This window comes from Schistocerca cancellata, chromosome 6, assembly GCF_023864275.1.
Source record: "Schistocerca cancellata isolate TAMUIC-IGC-003103 chromosome 6, iqSchCanc2.1, whole genome shotgun sequence".
In the NCBI taxonomy this organism is placed as follows: domain Eukaryota; kingdom Metazoa; phylum Arthropoda; class Insecta; order Orthoptera; family Acrididae; genus Schistocerca; species Schistocerca cancellata.
Window position 1 is genome coordinate 401,043,952 of NC_064631.1, and position 17,199 is coordinate 401,061,150.

At 37.4% G+C, this 17,199-nt stretch overlaps 1 protein-coding gene across 1 annotated transcript in view; it reads left to right on the forward strand.

Annotated features, from left to right (window-relative positions):
* Positions 1-309: 309 nt before the first annotated feature.
* Positions 310-17,199, forward strand: part of LOC126190725 (protein slowmo) — a 32,752-nt gene continuing 15,862 nt past the window's right edge. The window contains exons 1-3 of the mRNA XM_049931214.1: positions 310-482; positions 561-726; positions 15,608-15,694. Coding sequence (XP_049787171.1) covers positions 451-482; positions 561-726; positions 15,608-15,694 — 285 coding nt within the window. The 5' untranslated portion in view covers positions 310-450. The remainder of the gene's footprint in view (positions 483-560; positions 727-15,607; positions 15,695-17,199) is intronic.

The following is a 17,199-nucleotide window of genomic DNA, read 5'->3' on the forward strand; positions in this document are numbered from 1 at the left end:
ACAGAATCACTATCACCCCTCAAAGCATGTCGCTTTCCTCCTGACTCATCCTGTCTATGTTATTTAAATTTTTTATAATAAATTTGATAGATATCTGCATCTGATAACGTGCTTCCTAATTTGATTGACTTTATGGCTAGAGCTCTTACACATAATGTTCACTACACTATTTTGCAAAGCGCTTCCTTAATGTTTGTTGTGGTAGGTTCTTGTAGCGGTAGTAGTAATCGATATTGTTCAAAAATTATCTTTGAAAATGAGAAAGTCCTATGTTACGAGATCTTTGATACAATCATTGACGAAAGTGGAGAGTGGGAGTACAGGGCGAAGGTTACGTTTGGCAGTAGACGTCGATCAGTCTGACCGGGTGTTTGTGTGTGTGTGCAGTGACGGTGAGAAGGTTAAGTTAATAATTGCGAGTGTAACATCAGAAATCAACAGTCGTCAGCTATGAAGATCTGGACATCGGAACACACATTCAAGTAAGTTAAAGTGTTGGTGTGGAGTGGAAACAGGTGGTAAGAGTTACTCTGTATTGAGTCTTGTATTTTTAATTCCAGTCATCCGTGGGAAACTGTAGCCCAGGCAGCATGGAGGAAATACCCAAATCCAATGAACCCAGCCGTTATTGGTACAGATGTGATTGAAAGGAAAGTGGTTGATGGGATACTGCACACACATCGGCTGGTTAGCTCCAAGTGGGGGTTTCCTAAGTGGGCTCAATCGGTAAGCAAGGTTCTTATGCAGATTTTCCGTGCCTATCTGTTGCCTTTGAATAATAGCTCGGTTACTGAATCGCGTTCGTAACTTATTACAAATGTGTCATTCCAAGTTAAACAAACATAGGTTGTTTGATAATAAATGCTTACTCAATGGTTATACGGAGTTGCAATAAAGTGAAATTCCGGGAGAAATACTGTATATGCAGCCCAAAACATGCTGTTTGTAAACAGTAATAGCTACCATATGGTGATATGTAGAAACTAATATCCCCATAACCTTGCAGTGCTTTGTGGCTCGGTGTAATTGATTCACATGATCAGTTTCTTGAAATACTGATTTTTAAAATAAAGTCGTAAGATATTTGTTAAACACGGTGCCGCATGTGTTAAAAAATTCGCAAAGGGAAACAGCATGTAAATTATACTTTTGGTGTGATGCATCTACAATCATAATTGGATTGTAGTTGATTAGATTAGATGTGTTTTCCATGAAAAAATTAAATGGGATAAGTTGTACAATGGGAAGTAAACTCTCCCATCCATTTCATTGTGGGCTGCACATTATAGCTGTGGATGTAGCATTATGTACAGCATTGAGCAGCATGAAGTAAATTTATTGCTTATGAATGTGGTTGCACTGTGAGTTGAGCCTCAAGACTGAGAGTGAGCCATCAGAATTATCAAAAACTCAAGTGATTGTCCCAAGTTGTAACCCAAGACATTTTATAAGTAGTAGTTAGGACTCTGTTTCAGTTGAGAATTATTATTACTGAAGCTTTATTTTCCAAGGTCAGTCATTATCATAAATGAGCAAAGAGCTTACTTTATTTTTTCTAGTTTAAAGTATGACTGTTCCCTTTGGTAAAAATTTGTGCTGTGGTACATGTATTGTGGTTTTTGAGGTGGTTGCTTTTTTGCTGCTATATAGATTCGGCATGGAAATTAACATGGTTTTCTTCTGTATTGTAAATATTCTTCTAATACTGCAACGAGGAGCTAACCTCTTGTTTTGTACTATGAACGAAGGCTTCTTCCCGATTCTTCCACTAATGGAAAAATTCAAGAAAGAGCGCTTTGTTTCTAATGAACTAATTGTCAGTGTAACTTAATATTCAGGTACTGTGGAAGCAGCATGTAATGAGCTCAAACTATTCAGAAAGGTTATCTGGAAATGGTGATACTGCAGGATATTAAGTCTTTAAGTTACTAGCTCAGCTTTTTCGTCATTTGTGCAACACTTCCACCTGTCAGATACAATTGGCATTTAATCGTGTTGCCTTTTGTATATTGTAGATATCCCAACTTAAGGAATAGTATAGTCTATAAACCAAAGTGTATTCTTTTGAATACTTGGTTTAAAATTCCTTCTTGATGGACGACGAGTGGGAAAGGCAGCCGCTATCCAATCTCAGTTCTTTGGCGAGTGCTGCATGCTGATTGTGTTGATTGTTTTATGTTGTTATTGTACATGCAGTGCCTTGTGTTGTGTGGCTGGCTACATGCTGGCAAGACTGCCCTTTGCAACCGCATTCTGTCAGTCACAAAGTAATTTTAATCAGACTGTAAGCATACTGCTGCTTATCCATAGTGGCTCCATTTCATATTTCGAAGAAATTGTATGGGACTTTACATTTTTCAGTGCTTAGTACAAGTTATCAGTATGTATATGTGATTCAAGGTTTATGAAAGTCTGATTGAATGTTAGCCCAGTTTTTGGTGGATATGTCATTCCACCAACTTCAAACAAATGATTCATTCATGCTCTAGCATAATTGTCATAATGCTTCTCTGGCGAGTACATAAAATACAGGCATACTGTGGTTGCTTGTAAAAGAAAATTTAGGTAGCTTCGTGGCCCAGTAGTTCTCCAATGTAACAAGTAATTTATTTCTAATGGCTTAGTTGTTAAATATTCATTACAATGTCTTCATTATTATACCATGAAACCATGTGGTTTTGTCGCAAGTATTATCACTACTCTTGGGGAAAGTCATAATGCTTCATCAGTGCATTAAAGATGTTAAAAACTTAAAGTGGAAATGTATTTCTATATTGCAACAAAATTAACAGAAGTCTGTGAAACACCATCAGGTGACCTCCAGTAATTAAATGTGGATAACAATTGGTCATTATTGTAAATATCCCATACTAATTGAGAAATTGAAAACTATGTGGCATTGCAGGCATGAATTTGTTATTGAAAGATTTGGTTGTAGGTAAACCCATTGTAGAGAGCTACTGCTAATTGCTTGATGTATACGTAGAAAAATCTCTTCCCATTTGACAGGATTTATTAGTATGCTTTTACTCTGCCAGCAAAGTTGCAACATGGTGACACTGAAAGCTGGATATAATGTGTGTTGTGAATAAGTGATTTTTAGCTTTGTACTAGCTTTGCCATATATGATTATTTTATCTGAACAAGTAGGCCTAGTAGTGTGGCTACATACTTAAAAAATCAATTAACTAGTTGCCTCATAGACTTGCAATGGTTAACCAAACTTGAATATAAGCTATACAGCCAAATAATACTAAAATACTGAGTAACATCCTGTGTGTGTGTGTGTGTGTGTGTGTGTGTGTGTGTGTGTGTGTGTGTGTGTTGGCATGCTTCGTACCTCTGGAATTTTGGAAAAAAAGTTGTATGCATCATAATAGCACAGTATGTAGTTCTTCCTGCTTTTCCACTAGTGGTTCAGTAATAAAGATTCTGAAGATTGGTATCTCATTTATATAGGCATGAAATTACCTAGTAGTCCCTGTGGCATTTATCATAGTTGATATGTGATGTATGTACATATTTTGCATCAATATAAGTACTGACAGATTGGTCTGTTAAGCATCATAGCTTCTCTGAATTTATCATGTCATTTATTTTAATGAAGAAGATTCAAATGCAGACACCACTGGGCAAAACTAGAGATTAATCTCTTGCAATCTTTGTCATATTCACATTTGTTTTATTTGCCAACTCACTGCCAAATGTCATCCTTTGCTTAACCTAGACCTTGGTCTATGTTACTGATCAGTCTGTTACCACAATCAAGATTTCAAGGGAGGGGAGCACTGTCCCAGTCCTACCATGCAGTAAGCTTTTGATAATTTAAAATTGGCCAGGTGTTGTACAATTATTAGTTCTTACAGCATTACATTGTAATTATGTGCCTTTACACTACCATTAAGTGAAAACTCCATGTAATCAATCTTCAAGGTGTTTATCAAGTTGTCATTAGTTTCTGTATATCACCAGCCAACAAATCTTAAAGTAACAAATATAAGCTCTGGCATTTTATGAAATCTGCATTGTGCTGCATGCAGTTTGTATGTAATTACTTGGTATTACCATAACAAACTCTTCCTGGCCAGTATAATTTTAACCATCCCTTCTGCCATACTTGATAGTCTTCTAATGGTCTGTGAAACTCTAATGCTGGAGTGCATATGTCTTCCATGTCAAAACCTATTTCTTGTATTAAATCACCAGACAAGTTTTGGCACTCGCAGAAATTTTCAGCACTCTTTGCTATGTTTTATAGCAGAATGTTGACACTTATTTTTAATTTCATTGAAGGTTGTTCTGACTTTTCTATATGTTAAATCAGTGCTTCAGAGAAACATTTTAGTTTTGATTCCTGTGCATTTTTCTGCAGCCTTTTCACTGTGTTTTCCTTTATTTCATTCCTAAGCGGCAAATTGCTGTATTACTTTCTTTTCCTGAACATTTTTTGTAATTCATTAACAGGTAATTTATTTCTTTTGCTACCCAAGATTTCTTTGCAGTTATCCTTCTTTTTCCAGCTTCTGTGATTTGGTTTTTTGTAGATGGTCAATCCTCAACTGAATTACCTATTGTGGTACTCATTATTGCAATATTGTAAGCTCTACCGACTTTCAACACCCCCCCCCCCCCCCTACACACACACACACACACACACACACACACACACACACACACACACACACACACACACACACACTCTTTGTTCTCTTGTCCACACCTCATGATTACTAAATTGTGATCTGTTATGTTCAGGGATATGACTTACAATGTAGATCTGCCAGGAGTGCAGGGACTCAAATTGAACCAATTGAGTCATGTGTGTCTTATGCAGCATTGGCTCAGAAATGTGTAGGAAGATATAATGATGAAAACTAATTTTTTTCTACCTTGGAGGCAAGTACTGACCAGATTGTGTAACGTTTCAGTTTTCACAATTGAATATTATTTAAAACTTCCGTAATTCTTCGTGTCCCCAATCTTTCTACCAGCTAGGCATCCATGCTTGTTTTGCAGTTAGAAATAAAGAGGAGGCAGGAATTAATTCGTTCATGGGTAAGGTTGGATAACAGCACTTCTTTGCTGATGGTATAAAGTATTGTTGTACTTGCCATAATAATTTTAGGCCTTTGCTGACCAGTGCCATAAACTGCGCCCTGTAAATCAACGTTATACCTGTGGTATTATTGAACGTTAGCATTCGTTGAGAATGCTGACGAATCAGTACGCAGTTTTCACCAGGAATGGTGCTGGCTTTAGAATTTGTGATACCTGATTTTTCGAAATTTAAAAAATATTAACGGATAAATGACAAATACAGTCGCCGAAGACACGTTCGCACAGCTGTATTGCATTGTGTGGTCGACAGGAACTCGGTAAATGCTCAAGCGGGTGCGCTAATAGTTCTTCACAGCTTACAGTGGTCCAAAGTCCATGCACTGGTCACGTGCAGCTATTCCGTAACAGACCTACAGCGTGAGACTCCCGTGGGTCTTACGCAACATTGGCTCCGAAATGCATCAGCTGTTTGGCTTTCTTCCAAGGCTTAATGAAGGAATGCTTACAGCACGTGTTGGACGTTGTCAAACTGCTGAAGACTTTACCCTTTCACCTTACGGTATTCTTTGCGTATGTACTGTTTATTTTAAACTTCGATCCTCTTTAGGCAAGCAGGAATATTTGTCCTGTGGAAGTGCAAAGACACAAGGAGTATAAGGTCATTGCCCTCAGAGGACAGAAAACAAAAACTGCTTCGCCGATAGAGGTTAACACAGTTCAAATGCCGTATGTACTGAAGTAGATTGTTCTAAGGCCTCCCCTTTAACGCGTCGACATTTTTTACACAATCGTAATGTGACCTTCGTATCCAGAATGAACTTTGAGTGTGAAGAGACATACGTGTATCAGCTGGCGAAATTGAACATGCCTCTGCCTCAACCACATGAGGTGCTCAAACGAAGATGGTGGGCTGACTCTAAGGCTTGTGTTCGTTGAAACCTTGTGCTTAAACCAGCCTCGAAATCGTGAGTTCTTTTGTTAGCCGTTTTGCTGGAAAAAAGTTAATTCAGATTGATGATCACTAGGGAAAAGAATGAAAGAATACCCGGCAGGTGTGTGCTTTACCTGGCTGTAACAAGTTGGGTGGATGCGTTATTGAATAATCGCATACATGAGCACCCGCAGAATATTTCAAGGAGAGGAAAGTGTCTAAAATTGCTATTGTTGATAGGAATTGGCCAGATTCGAGAGGTTTGATGCCAAAAGAACTAAATTTGAGGTGATAAAAAAACTCATAACATCCCAGTGGACTGGTTATCCATTCAATATATGAATGAAAAAGCCTGTAATGTTGCAGGGAGATGGTGCAGATCTATCGACCCATCCCCCACCCACGCTGTTGCGAATGCCTCTGATCACTTAAGTGGGTTGGCGTAGGTGAAGCAGGTGGCAGATTTCGGTCCGTTTACAGTTTATTAGGGATGTAGCACGAAGACATACATACAACATTTCAAGAACCAGTGTTAAGTAATGTGGATGTGCTTTCTATTTATCACCATCACAGACACGTAAGCAGTCATTCCATAAAGGGAAATAAAAATATCACATTCTTTTCTTGTGGTGATCATTAAATATGCAACACGCATTTGGATCGACAAATGGTCGTTGCCATCAGCCTAGCCAACCTGGTCTGTACTTCTGGCGTTAGAATTTTTGAGACGGTGTTACTGATAGCTGTTGATGGAGCTTCCCAAAATCGAGTGACTGATTAAACACTACTAAAACTTGACATCACGAGTTCCGTAAGCCAGGCAGAGGAAAAAATCAGAATGATTTCAACGATAGCAAGCGAGCAGCAACACTAAACATGAACTTCAATGTCTAAATGGAGAAACTTGAGATAAAGGAAAGAACAATTTTAAGGAAAATCATAGGACCAAAACTCAAAGATAATTAGACAGTATACATAAAAAATGAAACTCTACAAGAAAATCAAAAAACTTTTAGATGCAATTTCTCAGAATGAACTCTTAACAGATTAACCAAACAATCCTTTGACTTTTTCCGTAACCGCAAAACAAAACCCAACTGGTTGAAAAAACTAGATATCAGAAAAATTACTAATTCATCGAACAGCAAAACTAATTACCAAAGATCAAAATATAAGGTTCCAAGACAAATCTGCAAAAAAACCCCAAATACATGATCTCGGAAGAAGATAGGAAGAGATTAAGAAGAATGAAGAAATTATTTCCAACGTACCCCAAAGAGGGTGACTCGGAGAAGCTAGCACGTTAATCGACCGAAATATAAGTAAAATCAGCTCTGAATGAGTAGCGGTTGTTTCAATTTCTGGACCTATTCATGTATAACATTCATTTAGAAATTCATAAATTACTTCCCGAGTTGTTGAATTTTATATTCTCTGCACTCACTCCAGCTGCTTGTGCACGAAGTATCTGGGAATAATTAGTCATCCTTTCAATAGTCAGTTAATCAAAATCACGACTTAAGACCTTTCTGTTTAAAGACTTTTAATTAAAGCTACTAAGCTATACTATATATAGCCCTGCCTCACGACTTTTTCGTAATAGGTAGAGCCTAAATGGCAATCTTCTTCATTGGTACTAGTTAGATATTAGAATATGCCGTGTCAAAGATTTCACGTTTTTGAAAAAGATCTGAATCTTTTTGTTTATGAGCTTCAGATGACTTTCAGTGTATTTTATGTGCAGTGAGTGGGTCCGAATGCTTGCGAACGACGAGGCGGGGAGCGGGAAGTAGTCGTCCCCCCTTCCCGCTCTCCTCCGTCCGAAGCTGCCCAGTGAATGTTACTAACAGTCTGAAAAATATTACTTTACCGTTAGACATAATTCACTTATGGCCTGTGTCTGTATTTTTATTTACAGCTCCAGTGCCGAAAGGGAAAGTTCTAGTGAAACGTGGATGCAGACATAACATTCACGTTAAAGCAAGAAACTATCGAGAAAGCCCTGGTATTGGTGGCTATGTTTTAACTGAATAAAACATGCCGTAACCTCAAAAAACATTTCAGTAGTTGCAGAGTACCAGTACTATACTAGTATAGCAGTTACCGGTACCACGTACATAGGGAATTGAGTCGACTTTATTTCGCAAGTGTCACTGCACTCGAAGACGTGAGATGATTTATCATAACGTACGTCGGCAAACCTAAAGGGGCAGTTACAATATTGTCAGGTAATTGTATTCGTGAAAATGTTTTTAGAACAGCGCGTACTGTTCTTTCTAGACCGCGTAACTCGACTGTCATGACCTTCATTTCTGGCACGGAACTACTAGTCTTGTAGCCTTGGTATGCGGGTTCTCAGCTTCAGGGTCGAAACCGTGCATTTTCTCAATAGGTAACTACCAGCACAGATAGCGGCACTTTGAAGAACAGTTAATTTACACATACGTAAATTACAGAAGAAAAATTTTAAATGTAGTTTGACAAATTGCAGTTTGATTTCGTTTATTTCAAGGGAGTAATAACCGAATAAACAAATGATCATCCGTTAGTAAATTGATGACAGACAGTGCCCTTGTGACTGCTACATGCTCTCTACAGTGGTCTCGGTTGAATCGTAATGCCCTGCCTGACTTGAGCTCAGTCATCACGTAACTCTTGCGATCGGTGACACGAGAATGCATTCAGCTAAGGAGAATGGAGTAGATCAACTACCTGATGGAATGATGAATGGGTGTGTCATTGCGAAGCTGATTTCAATTATATGGATTTGCCGGTAATGAAGGTCCATAGATATAAGTCGTAGAAGGCAGGGCTTTGTATAATATAGCTTGATAGCGTTACCTTAAAATCCTTAAATATTGGATTAGTGCGTAAGGTCGTAGCGTTTTCCATAAGATCAATAAACACAACAGATACACATAAGAGCGCCGTCAATAATACAGGGTTTTTATAAATGAATATCGGGGTTTTAACGCTTTATAATAATTACTACATTAAACTTAGTTATAAATATGTCAAATGAAAGAGCAACTCAAACAGTTTTACCAAGAACCTTATAAATGTTCGGTGTGAGCACCACTTGTCATACGGCACAAAAGTCTATAGCAGAGTTCTTCCCAAATGTTAAGTGTGTCTTCAGTGATTGTAGCAACAGCTGCTTCAATCCAGTTTCTTAATTCAGGGAGGTCTGCTGGTAGCGGAGGCTGTACTGACTCAATCACCACCCATCTAAGGAGGGAGCCTTGAAATTTGAAGGTGTGGATCTTATGTGGTAGACCTCGTTTAGGGAGGGATTTATCGAAATTCCAAACCTGAGGGTGTGAAATAGGGATGAAGTTTTTTGAAAAATGTCTCTGTTAATGGAATTTTGAAGCCACACCTACGAAAATTGGTATTTGGTTTCTCGGTCAGAAATAAGCGAGTTCTTGGGAAATTAACCCTATTGGGGGGGGGGGGGGGAGGGGGTGCTGAAATAGTGGGTGGGTGAAAGCTCTTAAAAAAATTAAGGAACTACTAAAGTATTTTTAAAGCTACATCTATGAACAATGGTATTTAACTTCTCGTTTACAAATAAAAAATACTTCTTTCAGACTTTTTGGAAATTCGACCACTATGGGGAGAAACGGGGGGATGAAAGTTTCTAATGGAAATAGTTCATTCTGCAAACATTTTTGTAGCAGAATCTATGAAAATTTCATATTTGGCTTCTCTGTTAGAAATAAAACGTGCGCATGTCTTTGTTGTTGGAAAATCAACCCATAAGGGGTGAAGTACGGTCAGACTGATTTCACTGACTCATCATTGCCCATACAAAACCACTAAGGATAGGAACTTGAAGTTTGGAGAGAGTGTGGATCTTATACTGTAGACATTGTTTATGAAAGCATTGCCCGAAATTACACTCCTGGGAGTGGAGGGTAAATATGGGATGAAAGGCTTTCTGAAAGTATGTCGCTACTAAGGGAACTTTGTAGCTAGAACTAGGAAAACTGGTATTTGTTTTCTCAGTCAGAAAGTAAAAAGTTAAGCATTTTTTAAAATTCAACCTCTAAGGGGTAAAATAGTGGGTGAAAGATTTTTGAAAACTGAATAACTATTTAGCCTGTAAGCTTACGTGGCCCAGATAGGTGACCTTGTAATTTTCACATACACAGAGAATCGCAAAAGGTAAAGGTAGCGGTAAGTGAAAGATCGAACCCTCGGACTGAATTTGTCACTGAATCACGAAGTAACAATTACCAGAAAGCTCAAAAGGCACTGCCTCTTTCGAATGAGCGTGTTCGCGTGTTCGCGATGGCTACAGGCGTAATCTGTAACAAGCTATTGAAGAATACGAACCAAAATTCACTTTTGTCTCCGACAATCAGATTGCGAAGGACCAGAGAAACGATAGGTGGCATGTACTTGGTCTGTGGTTGTTAGGCTAATGACTTAATTCTTACTGCATTCTGACGTATAAATTTGCCGTCAACACCATTTGCCTGTACACGACGATCTGCGTGCATACGCTATCCCGTAGCGCTAGAGTTCTTGACGCGTGTGTTGCCACGTTACCCGTACATTGGCAAGATGCAAGTGGCAGTGGCTGCATTGCACTTCGGCCCCGGCGGAGTGGGACGTAACCGGGGGCGCTCGGCCGTTCATTTCATTGTCACACCGAAGGTGACGCCATACTTGGGCCATGGACGGCGGCTGGTAGCTTTCCGCGCGGTAGGCCAGCTGCTCTCGTCATCGGTTCGCTAGTCGACGCTGACCTTCGGTCAGAATGTCTTGCGCGAAAACGTTACTGGGGGGGGGGGGGGGGGGCAGTTTCGCCGTGGGAATCGAAGATCAGTTTATTGCACAACTCGGCGTTGAACTGTGTTCCGCCACCTCCTTCACCACAAGACCTGTGATATGGCGAAAGCATGTACAGCACGTTGATTGTATGTTATCAAAAAATAACCCAGAAATGATTTAAAGTTGGTGTTGCCTCAAACTGTGCTCTGTGGAATCCAGGATTAATGAAATAGGCACACATAGCAGACATTTGGAGAAAACGTATTTTTCGGAATTAATACTGAAAGTTTAGTCCTCTCATTATACTGGAGAGCTGCTTTAGTTTCTACTTAAATTGTGTTATTTGAAGTACCTATGTACTTCGGTGCACATGGATCTGTGTCGAAGTAAAATTATTACTTGCCGTGTCAGTGGGCCTAAATCATATTTTAAGTCATTACAGCCCTATTTCACTAACAGTGCCATGTTGCAATGACAATTTGTGTGAGTGGAAGGAACATAATATGATCATCCATATTTATGTAATCATTGAGTATATAAAATTTTGTGGACACTACTGTTGTAAGTTGGAACTTGTCCTGTAACACTTAACTACTACAGCAGATATTGAAGCAAAAGTGTAATTACTGAAGAATGAATTTCTATTATTTCTGGCAGTGACCACAGAACCTCCTGGTCCTTACACTGCCAGTTCTCTGTGATCTTCACATCTGTTGCAGAACATGGAAAAACCAAATAGGACAGTCTAGATCATAAAATAACAAAATATCCCTAATGAAAAATGACTTTCATACACATGGAAAACATGAGATTAAAATATCACAAGGCATGCCCATTTTAAAACATGACTTAATATAATGAACCCATAGTTGCATCATTAAAAAATACACAGGAAATTAGCTTAGGATTGTCACACATTTAAAACAGTGTAAACTAAGCCATAGTGCAGTTAGAGCCATTCTGTGAACAGCACTAATCTTCATGAAAAACTAAGGTACAGTAGTACAAAATGTTTTTGTCTTATAAGCTTATAAGATGTCACTACTGTAAGCCTACACGTGTTCATCAATTACATGATTGTACAAAATGCAATAAAATGAAAAATACAGTGGGTAAAATCCACAGTGGGGCATATAAGGTAACATACACTAAAATGAGCTTACAGCACTAAAAATAATATAAGAATGACAAATTTACCAGGGAAACCAAATATGTGAAACAAGACTTAAATAAGTAATCAGCATCCTCTGTTGGAGTAGCCACCAGACTGCAGCATAGGTGAGAAGTGGACGGAGGAGCTTAACTGCTAGAAGGCTTTTGTATCCCATGACACATCATACCAAGAAAAGGGTAATACAACATTGTAATAGTATATAAGATTATATAGTCAATGAAATACATTGTATAAAGAGAGAAGGAACAATAAAAAATGAGTAATACAACCAACGTAAGAAAATGAAGCTGATATGCAGTGTACTATATATTAGTTAATGACAAGGCAAGAAATACATGTGAGGTGGCCAGTGATTAACATATTATTGCCAAACAAAGCAAAGTAGGTGTGGGTACAAAATTGCTTTGTCCATTGAGCACTCTTGCTTGCTTCTGTTTTTTTGCTATACAGATTCAAAGTTCTTCTAACAAATAGAGAACATGGCCCTTTTCCATCCTATGGAGCATACACATTCTGTTCAGTGCTCCCCATAGTATAGCAGGTTTCTGCTAATGCAATTTCAAGGCAATTTTATTACTTGGCTGTAAATGCTCCTTGAGCCATACGTCAAGAGCGGCAGATTTGGCTGATAGAATACTTGTTAATATCAATTACTGGGTCTCGTGCAGCAGGCGATACAACCAGTCGGCTTTGAACAATGACGTCATTCCTTAGTCATAGATCGTAATGTCTTCACTTTGAGGCATAGATAATAAAACAGTTCTGTGTTCTAATAAGCACTATCATTAAAATAATTAAATGTTAATCTAAAAGCGATCGCTTGATATTCGGTACATCATTAAACATGTGATTTAATTAACTTAATTGTTTGTTTTTTATTCAGCCGGTACTTAATATTTTTCATAATGATATTGAGGTAATGTGGATTGTGTTTTTTGGCTTTTTTTAAAAAAAATCTCAAGAGATAGAATAAACTGATCCTACTTTATTAAGCAATCAATAAAAAAACTAAACTAAAACATAAAACCTTTTGCTGTTATGTTTCAATTTCGTTTTTTTTACTGATTGCTTAATAAAGTAGGATCAGTTTATTCTATCTCATGACATTTTTTTTTAAAAGCCAAAAAACACTTATCAGCTACTGAAGGCAGCTACAACACTAAGAAGAATCGCTTCTCGGCTTTTGACAAGATCAATGTTTATCTCTCTCACATTCCTTTGTTTCTCAACATTCTCCTCAGCTCTTTCATCTTTGTAATACATGGTCTCTGGCGACTTGTGACGTCATTGTTCGAAGCCGACGGGTTGTATCCCCTGCTGCACTAGACCCCAATTACTAATACCCCAGAGCAATAAAATTTATGTGCATTTCTCAACTTCATTATAATTGAAGCTGTTGGATTGTTAACTTGAAAATGTCTGACCTTAGATGTTCTGGAACATTTTTCTATTTGCTGGGCATTTTCCTGTGAAATTTCTTTGGAATGTTTTCATTCTTCGTTAAGTGCTGTTTTTCTGTAGGAGTGCGCATTCACCTGCTATTTATTTTCTGTAGTCTATAGTACAGGTATGTAAAATAATTTTCAGAAAAACCAGTGGCTGTTCAATTTACGTTGAAATAAAGAGTTCTTTATGTATTTCGCTGTTGGTCAAAGGTAAACAAGAGCTTGAATGAATGATTGAGGTGAATGAAAATGCTCTCCTATATCATGGTAGATGGTATGAGGTTGCATCAGTGAGGCCAGTTCATGTAGATTTTTTTTAAAATCGGAAATTTGCTGTCAACTTTCTTAATAGTAAGATCTAAACAATCCCTTCTGCTTATGAAAAATGCAAGGAAGCTAGCTTTGCTGTTGATGAACTAATTGTTGGTGTAACTTCATATTCAGTTACTGTGGAAGCAGGATATAATGGGCTGAAAATTGAGTCGCTCATTTCCAAAACTTCCTTCATCCAGTTTTTGTGGAAATTGAGTTATTGTTACTACAGCATTCATCAAATTTTTTACATCATATTAAACTATGGTTTTTGTTCAAAACATCCCTCAAAACATTACAATTTAATAACAAAACCCTGAAATATCCCTATTTAGTTTCATTGGACGTCAGTTATCCAATCCAACATGGCCGACTCATCTACTGTTAATTTTTGTAACAAAATGACCTATATTCTTTGTCTATTTCTAAGCAGTGTGTCATTTTTTCACAAGTGACTCTTACACACAGTGCCATCCCAAGGCCATATTTTTTTGTTAGCTAAAACAAAATCTAAAACTTGAATTAGTTTTGTACCTGCTGCTATACTAATCTTGTCTTGAACTGGCAAATTACATCTAACAATTTCAATAGTGTCATTTGTCGTGACCTTACTGTAGAGGTTTCTGACATACAGGGACCCTTGTGTCTGTGTATTTGGTATGTGTATATCCTTGATCGCAAGCTCAAAACTGCTTTTAATCCTGTAGTAGGTAACATACACTGATAAATTCTTATCTGTTGTATGCATATAAGTGTTAGTAAGGCTGTACTTACTACTGAGCTTCCTATAGCTGTTGCAGTTGCATTAAGAAACTTTTATTATTATTATTATTATTGTAAGAGATGGCACTGGTTGTTGGCACTTCATAATGTGTTAAAGCCATACTTGGAATGTGTTGACATGATTGTTACTTACATTGTCTTTAGATTGTCTGGAGTTATGTTTGAACATAGTTTAAATGGGGAATTGTGGAGCAGTTAAATGTGATACTGATATGTAATCTTAGCACTTGAAAAAGGTGTAAATCTTTTTTTTACGCATATTTTTAAATAGTCCACATTGGACAAATTTATTAGTGCCCATGGAATTGTTCCAACCCAGGTCACTTAAACAGACCCAAATGATATTTTTGTTAAACTACCAGCTTCAGTTTCCTAGTTACATTTACCATGTTGAGGTTGAAGTGTCAAAGCAATTTGAAAGTGGGTGTGTCCTGTTTTTGACATCAGCCAATTTAAGTATACAACATAATTAGCTTCTTTTTGTCTAAAATCTGTCAGATTGTCTGACACCATGTTTGCATCAGTAACAGTGTTTGTAATAAGTGCCTTATCTCTATGCTCACGAGTTGTTTAAAATTATAAATAAAACTACTTCTGCCCTTGGTGATCTACCAGACTTTCTTGGTATGATTGAATAATGGTATGCTTCTGGATGTTCTACTAAGCTGTTTTTTCCATTTGATGCGCAAAACAAACAGCTTGGCAGAACTGAAAGCATACCATTATTGGTGCCCTTACATCATCGCATGAAGTGTGTTCACTTTAAAACGTAAAGATGCTGTTAAGGAAATCAGAGTGCAAGTCATTGTTTTAAAAAAGTCTGAGCACAGCTCCAGTGATTTAAGTGTCTCACCCAGCCAGTAACTAATGTTTCTATTCTCGATTTTTGGGTGTTTAAGTGCATATGTTGTGATTGGTGTTAACACAACAAAATTGCGCAGGAAAGCAAAACACGTCCATATTTCTCAAGATGGAAGATTTAAGAACTTCTCTCATTCACATATCTGCACCACAAATTGCTGTCACTTCATTGTTTCAATTTATTATGCACTGCCGTATCACCATTCTCTGGATGAACTCAATAAAGAACTTTCTGTATGTTACCAAAGTTTGTTTTTATTACAGATATTTGGGAATCCAAATGTGTGTTATGCCAGTGAATATTCTCAAGTTAATCCAAGTGCAAGACATATGACACTGAAATCAAGAAATGTAAGTATATTTGCATTCAGTTTTTAAGAGGAAACAGTCAAATATTTTTCAATATGTTTAAGCAACAGTGTTGTTTGAGGGGTTATGTGTTTAAGAGCAGTAGGATGTACACATAAGTGCTTATCCACTGCTACTTCACAACAACAAGAAAGAGTGATGTAGTTAGAAAATAGGAACTGCTAATTTGTCAAGCAAAACATCTGTTGTAAGACCTATGGACAACTATTGAGAGTATATTTCATATGTTGGGTGGATGAAAAATTATACAAATTGCCAACGCACTTAAAAAACTCTACACAGTAACTTTAAAGCAACAACTTTTTCCTCTTCACTGATGGATTTGATACACTGAAAAGCACAGAGAAGCCAGATAATTACAGAAAGTGTTGGTCTCTAGTCTGAACAATCACTCATTGTGATGTTGTAGAGGTTTCAAAATTAGTGTGTGAAGTTTGAATTAAACTTAGTTTAAAAATACTAATGCATTAAATTCCTCTCTAGTGTCAATAAATGTGGCCCAAGACTATCCATATGCTCATTAGGTAAAAGTGTGTTAGTTATATGATTACAAGAGACAAGCTGTATGTGCTCTTTCTAACCATTGATCTTCTGTAAAGGATCATTTGGGTCAACATGGATATTGTGTGTCAACATGGATATTGGATTTTTGTATATATGTGAAATACTAATTGGAGTATACTTGCTTTGTATCTTCGGTGAATATGTTTTGTACATTACACTTCACATTTATATATAAAAAACAAAACATTATGGCCTTACTGTGACAAAAATTTGTGTATTACAAATAATAAAAGATTACAGAAAATACGTGCATAAAGTGAAGCTCTGAAGTCTTGTTGGTGGGCAGTTTTCTGTATATAGCTGATTATATATGGCACAGGTTGAATACAAAATGTGAACAGGGTATTATTTCTGGCTATCAGCCTTCACTGCATTTTGATTTACTGCTTTTGGATCTCTCTATTCCCTTCAGAAAGATGTTGTCTAACATATACATTTATCATGAAATTAAGTGATGCCATTCAACACAATGTTTTGGAAACATTTGTAACACTCTGTGTGTTGTCCCAGTTTATGGTGTTGGAAAATGTCTGTTGGAATTTGTGTGTGTGTGTGTGTGTGTGTGTGTGTGTGTGTGTGTGTGTGTGTGTGTGTGGCTTTGCCTTTTGAATGTCATGATAACACCTGTCACCCTTTACTGTCAGGGTGCTGATTAGTTGCAACTGTTTTCTCGTGTAGCTTACAGAATTTGCCACTAGATGGTGTTGGTGTGCAGATTAATGCTCACTGCTTCAGTGTTTGTATAGGTTGATGGCTGTTCAGATATGAGCATCGTATCGTGAAATATTGGTTATAGATTATTCTGATACTGCTTTGTTTGTTTGTTGGCATGCTTCGCAATACTTGTTTACCTTCTGTATTTGAATTCTGTGTTCTAGTTTTTGTACAGTACTGTTACTTAATGTTCTTTGTATTATTTGAAA